Genomic DNA, 6,807 nt, shown 5'->3' on the forward strand with positions numbered 1-6,807 from the left:
AGACAGCTAGCTAGACTATCTGTCCAATCGGAGTTGTCTGTTCCACGACTAAAACAGCTTTTGAACGTCCACCGAAACAAGTTCCTTCCTGAGGCAATTTTGCAGCAGAAATAACCCCGTTTTCAATATTGACCAAAAGTGATTATGATTTTTTTTTCCCATAATCGAACAGCCCTAATTTTTACCTTTTGTAACTATAGGTTTCAAGACAAAAACTTGGTGAATATGTATGTGAGTGTTTGGCTGTGCAATAGGGCGACATTAAACTTTAAACACAACATATCCTGAAAAATGTATGACCCTGGTCTGGTGACAAGTTGCAGCCTGTGTGTGTGTGTGTGTGTTTGCGTGTGTGTGTGTGGCAGAGGAAGAGATGCTCCCAGAAACTTAAGAGTCAGGGAGACAGCGAGAGGACTGAGGACACTGAGACTGGAGAAGGATAGCACTGCAGGAATACGTAGATTGGATGTTGATCTTGAGCAGCAATTTGAATGAAACTAGTGCGTGACTGACAGCAGCTGATGGTAAGCTTATAATAAAAATGATAATGTTGCTCAACTGATGCTTGCAGAAATATGAATTTTACACGGCAAATAGAAAAAATGGAAAACTAAACTATGCACTTTTGTGATACCTCATGTTTGATAGTTGAACACAACCGTTAAGTAAACAATTTTTCTCCAGCGTCATCCTTAAAGAGGCCGAACAGTGTCTGGCTTTTTCGGAATGTTTTAGCTTGATCCTTTATTTCACTTTGTGCGTTTATATGTTACATATTAAAACTGTAATTCACAAGCCTTGGTGAACAAGGTTGTTTGAATTTGCTTGTCCTGCAAATAGGGCTGGGCAATATATCGATTTTACATCAATATTGTGATACAAGACTCGTCTTTGATTTTGAATATCGTAATATGACATACATGTTGTTTTTCCCTAGTTTTAAAGGCTACATTACAGTAAATTGATGTGATTTTATGAACTTACCAGACTTTTGTAGCTGTTCTATTATTTGCCTTTTCCCCACTTAGTCATTATATCCACATTACTGAAGATTATTTATCTTAAATCTAAGTGTGAAGATATTTTGTCAAAGCACCAGTTCTTAACGTTACAATATCGCCGCAATATCGGTATCAAGGTATTTGGTTTAGAATATCGTGATATCTGATTTTCTCCATATTGCCCAGCCCTAACTGCAAATCAAGAATGTGCCTAAAAGGGTCGCAAAGAACTTTAGCAGTTTATGTGCCGAGAGCAGCATACTAGAAAAATGCAACGTCTCTTTTTATTTCTGTCTTCAGCAGCCAGAACCATCCCCTGCCCCCCCTAGTGCAACTCATGGACATGGTTATTTATAGACGGCTTCCCGGGAAAATTATTGGAATCATCCCATCCTTGCCAGTATTGAATTATAGGCCTGTTGCATTTTGAATAAAGAGGGTTGTTTGGCCTTCATCTGACAGAATAATGGAGGGTTTTTACACTCACATGAGCCATTTTACTCTCACCGTAGACATTTCCACTGCTGTAGTTGGCAAAAACACAAGGATAGACAATCTGACTGACTGTTCTCTTACCATAAATATGCATAACATTGAGACATGTACTACCTTTTTTCCGAGCCTTTCTTCTAGGTTTGATGTGTAGCTTGTTGAAAGTGTTCTTGTGGGTTTTCTCAGGATCCATCAGTGACACAGATACGACAGGCTGCTCCTCCAGGGTTGGAGGAGTACAACCCCTTCACAGATGGCAAACCAGTGAGTACTTCAACAGTTCATATATTAAATAGATTTGAACTCCATTAACAGGATCCAGAAGATTGTTTTTTTTTTTTTCTTCTTTTTTTTAAGATTATTTTTGGGGCTTTTCTGCCTTTATTTGATAGGACAGATAGGTGAGACAGGGGCAAAAGAGGGAACACATGCAGAAAATCGTCACAGGTCGGATTCGAACCCTGGACATCAGCATCGAGGCAGTATCCTCAAAGTATATGTGTGTCTGCTCTACCCACTGAGGCAACCCAGCCACCAGAAGATTGATTTAGTTCTAAAAGATCTGTGTTATTTTTGACTTTTTTTGTGACGCGTTAGCTATGACAATATAATAATTCACTTTTAATTAAAGATTGTGGTAAATGGCCAGTGTTAAAAGAGACAGTCAGCATTTTGAGAAAAGTAACTTCCTCATTTTGTCGCATTTCTGACTGTGATGTGTGTTCTTTAACAGTGTCACAGCACAGCCAACTGTAATGATAAGGGTTTGTCTTTAAATGCATACATGTTTCCTCTGCAGGCGCCTCCGGGTATGGCACCCAGGACTGCGGCACCCACCATCAACACACAGCCTGCCATCATGAAACCCACAGAGGAGCCTCCAGCCTACTCGCAGCCTCAGGTACTACTGAACCAACAAAAACTCCTGTTTGCTGTAGCTTTATGCTGTTTGGTCCAGTAGGAAATGGTAGGATTAACAGACATGTGTTTACATTGTCACCATGCTGATATAGTTGTGTGTGTCTTTATAAGCAAGCAGACTATTACATGTCTCATGATTTAGTCCAGCCAACAGAAATCCTGTGCTGAAGGCAGAAAGTACTTTAACATGACAGCAGGTTTCATGCTAAGTTTGGGAGCAGGAAAGTAGCTCCACAGGAGGCGTTTTCTATCCGTGACTGGGCTTTGTAGCTGCTGAGGAAGACACAGAGTCGGAGAGAAATCCAGGCAGCCGGAGGAAATAACTTGTGATGGTGCATCTCATTTGCAGGCGGTCTCCTGGAAACAAGTTGTTGTGATGTCTCTCCTTATGCTGGTGCTGCCCCTGTAGAGAATTGGATTTATACCAAAAGCAGAGACAGGGAATTCCTATTGAGCCGGAACAAACACATGACACACACTTCTGTACTTTTACCAGTGTGTTGACATCTGTTTTTGTGTGTGTGTGTATTTGTGCAGGAGCAGTCGGGAGCAGCTGCTGAGCTGTTGAGGAGACAGGAGGAGCTGGAAAGGAAGGCTGCAGAGCTGGATCGCCGGGAGAGAGAAATGCAGTCACTGAGTGCTTCAGGAGGTCAGCATCCTACACCAACGTACAGCGTCAGATCAGACAAATGAAACTGTTTCCAGACAAGTCCAGACAGCCTCGAAATGACTTTTCCCAACAGCACGTCCTGGGCAGCTTCCAACTGTTGAGACCAGAGCGTGATATAAAATAAAATTCACTTTATTGTCCCTGAGGGGAAATTTGTCTTGAGCATAGTATAAAAATCAAAAAAATGTAACAAAAACATAAAATCAACATAAAAATATACAAAACCTCTTAACACATGACTGTACAGACTAATTAATTAAAGGATGAAGTGTAACACATTCTGGTGTATTTAATGCACTTTTGCTCAGTTGTGCTAAGATTTACTGATGGAGTTCAGCAGCTTGATCAAATGTTTTGATTTCTTCTGCCAAGCATTTACTGAATGCGTACACTTGACGCAAGTGACATAGATGAGAAGATCAAGACCGCTCTTGTGTTTCTACGCTTAATATGAAGCTGGAAGCAAGAGGCAGTTAGCTTAGCTTAGCACAAAGACTGGAAGAATAGGGAAACAGTTAGTCTGGCTCTGTTAAAAAGTTAGAAAACTTGTCTTCCAGCACCTCTAAACTTACTAATTAACACATATTTTGTTAATTTAATGGATACAAAAACAGAATTGTGAAAAATAAATGCGGCGTTTTTGCAAGTCTTTTCGTCACCTTGAGGCTGCCACTGTACGTAGCAAAGAAATGGCTGTGACTAAGATCTTCTAATTTCCTCCAGGCTCCAGCTTCATATTCAACAAACAGACATGACAGTCAGATCTTCTCATTTAACTCTCGGCCAAAAAGGTCAACAAACGCAACCCGGTTGCTGTAAAACATGAAGTTCCAGTTCTTTTTGTCTTTTGTTGTCCTGTTTCAGGCAGGAAAAATAACTGGCCTCCCCTCCCAGAGAAGTTCCCCGTGGGTCCCTGTTTCTATCATGACATCACAGTGGACATCCCGGTAGAGTTTCAGAAGACGGTCAAGATCATGTACTACCTCTGGATGTGTGAGTCGCTTCATTTTATTCCTTAACTTTCTCCACAGCAAAATGGAAAGAAAAGAGAAAGTACAGGCAGAGGGCAGGCTCTCTGCAGATACAAACACACACACACACACCCCCCCCCCAGACGCCTGGCGGGTCATAAGTGATGATTGAAAGGGATTTGTATTAGTCTATACATTGATTTTTGACACAGGCCCAGGGGCGCCACATCATCTTAAAGGTGCTCTAAGCGATGTCACGCATGTTTTAGGCTGTCACATACAGCAAACATCTCACTATCTACGAGCTGCCTGTCCCCAGAACACACTGTAAAAAAAACGCAGTCTCTGTAGACAGCCCGGGGTCTACAAACAGAAACAAGAAAAAACTGTGCCCACCTGTACCACGAAGCACACACACAGTGTTCCAGCCAATAACCGACAAGGATTTGGGGGCGGGGGTTAGTGCGCAGAATCACAGAAGGGAGGGGGAGGGGACGGGATGAGGAGGAGGGAGGGGACCCTCGTATTCTCGTTTTGTTTTGAAAATACTTTGAACGTCATAAAGAAGTAACGTCACCCAACATCGCTTAGAGCCTTTAAGACGGGCCTGCTAGCGTTATAAGCTAATTAGGGGTTTGCGCTAAAACCGGTCACATTTGATTAGCATGAAAACATTTCCCAGAGACCGGTCGATTCGGTGCCCATGTGTTATTAACCCCTTGGTTCATTTTGCGGCGGAATTGTCTTTTAATTTGTGCAGTTTGCCACATTTAATAGAACTAAACCATAAGTTTCTGCTTTACACAGCCCGGCTCTTTGCCCTCTGGTGTTTTGGATCTGTTGGGGTTTTTGGGGAACAGATGGCAAACTGTGCACTCTTGTTTTTTATGATTAGTAGTTTCTATAATTCATAATTATGAGTCTTTTTTTTGTTGGTGTACAGTACGTATTGCTCCCATCTGCACTGTGTAGGCTTTTGCTGCCAAAATCAAACCCCTCCAACTTGTAGAAGAAGGGGAATGAAAAGATGTAGTCTTTGTTGCAGTCTTTAATTGGATTTAATGCAATAAATGACCCGGTTCAAATTGGTAATATAGTGTTACAGTTTATCTACAGACAGTGTGGTCTACAGTTGGTCTAATGAAATAATCTTAAACAAGACTAGATAATAAAATCTTTTCTTTTTCTAACATTAAACATGTTACCGTTTTATAAATTGGCACCAAAGTGTGTTTCCTCAGGTGATTTCTTCAACAACATACTGAATTAGTTTGACCAGTGAACCCCCGCCCGACCCCCTGAATAAGAGCAACTGCTTTCCCTCCCCCTACAACATTTACAGCTCCCTGGGTGGTGGTGGTGGTGGTGGTGGTTGGTGGTGGTGGTGGTTCTGGGATTCAGGGAATGAATGGCTTTAAGTGGCATTCAGCAGCCACATGACTCGGGACACGTGTCGCAAGTCATGTGCGATGAAGCGACTTGGTCAGATGATTAAAGGATGGTTTAGATACAGACTTCAGAGAGTAGTAGATACTCTCCTGCTTTCCCTTTTAGTTTCTTCACAGAATAGTCCAGTCAAAGCAAAGAATTTCATACTTTTTGTTGGGAGAAAAACTCTCAACAAACTCGAGTAAAAAGGATCTCAAGCTGCTCTCTTCTGGTATGTCAACAAGCAGGCTCAAGTCATATTTCACACTGTGATGTTAAATTCCCTCAGTTCTACACACTCTGTTACTCTTTAACAATGCCGGCACTGTTAGGACCCCAAGAATGAATGAATTATTTAATACATTTGTGTTCTGTTCTCAGTCCTGCACAGTGCTACATGTTGAAATATTAAGCGTCAGTGTGCAGCAGTGTAAGGACACAGGACACTAGCTGCACGCTAGCAAGAAAAACGGCCTTCTTTCCAGGCTCCGACATATATACGCCAAGGCTGCCACACTGACCCATTTCCACTAAAAATGTCCTTTCTGCCCATTCCTCAGTTCATACTGGGACGCTGTTTGCTAACATGGTGGGCTGCCTGGCCTGGTTCTGTGTGGATGCGTCACGTGGAGTGGACTTTGGCTTGTCCATCCTCTGGTTCTTGCTCTTCACACCTTGTTCATTCGTCTGCTGGTACAGACCACTTTATGGGGCGTTCAGGTAAACAACTTAAATGCATGGGCGCCTGGTTTGCTCACCTGGTAGAGCAGGTGCCCATATACAGATGCAGCGGCCGCGGGTTTGACTCCGACCTGCGGCCCTTTGTTGCATGTCATTCCCCCCTCTCTCTCCCCTTTCATGTCTCAATCTGTCCTTTACAAATAAAGGCCTGAAATGCCCAAAAATGATATTAATTTTTAAAAAAAAACACAAATGTATTTGGACTTAAAAGACTGTTGTTTATATGCTGTTTTTTTTCCTCTTTCTGCAGGAGTGACAGCTCATTCAGGTTTTTTGCTTTCTTCTTCGTGTACATCTGTCAGTTTGGCATCTACGTTATGCAGTGTATTGGCATCGCTGGGTGGGGCGCCAGGTGAGGAAATGGGGCAAGAAAAGACATTAGTGTGTGTTTACTATGCCTAGGGCAGGAATTAGCTCCATGGATTATTACATGCTTTTTAAAGACAATGTGTGTTTCAACCCCTGTACGGTATTCAGGTCAAATCGACCCATTTAAAAGAAAAATGGTACAAGTACATTTTGTCTACCTGAAAATCAGTGGCTTTACCTTATTTCCTGTGATAAACATGTATTCCTGACTCAA

At 42.1% G+C, this 6,807-nt stretch overlaps 1 protein-coding gene across 3 annotated transcripts in view; it reads left to right on the top strand.

The window, feature by feature from the left end:
- The window catches only part of LOC116704076 (secretory carrier-associated membrane protein 1), a 14,010-nt gene that overhangs the window by 3,247 nt on the left and 3,956 nt on the right, over positions 1-6,807 (top strand). Inside the window, exons 2-8 of one of the 3 annotated variants that reach the window (XM_032539280.1) lie at positions 366-524; positions 1,680-1,757; positions 2,293-2,394; positions 2,952-3,063; positions 3,949-4,077; positions 6,044-6,203; positions 6,475-6,576. In XM_032539280.1, coding sequence (XP_032395171.1) covers positions 522-524; positions 1,680-1,757; positions 2,293-2,394; positions 2,952-3,063; positions 3,949-4,077; positions 6,044-6,203; positions 6,475-6,576 — 686 coding nt within the window. In that variant the 5' untranslated portion in view covers positions 366-521. Of the gene's footprint in view, positions 525-1,679; positions 1,758-2,292; positions 2,395-2,951; positions 3,064-3,948; positions 4,078-6,043; positions 6,204-6,474; positions 6,577-6,807 lie in introns of all 3 variants that reach the window. The other 2 variants (XM_032539279.1, XM_032539278.1) reach the window with 2 other exon arrangements.

This window comes from Etheostoma spectabile, chromosome 16 (genome assembly GCF_008692095.1).
Source record: "Etheostoma spectabile isolate EspeVRDwgs_2016 chromosome 16, UIUC_Espe_1.0, whole genome shotgun sequence".
Classification (NCBI taxonomy): domain Eukaryota; kingdom Metazoa; phylum Chordata; class Actinopteri; order Perciformes; family Percidae; genus Etheostoma; species Etheostoma spectabile.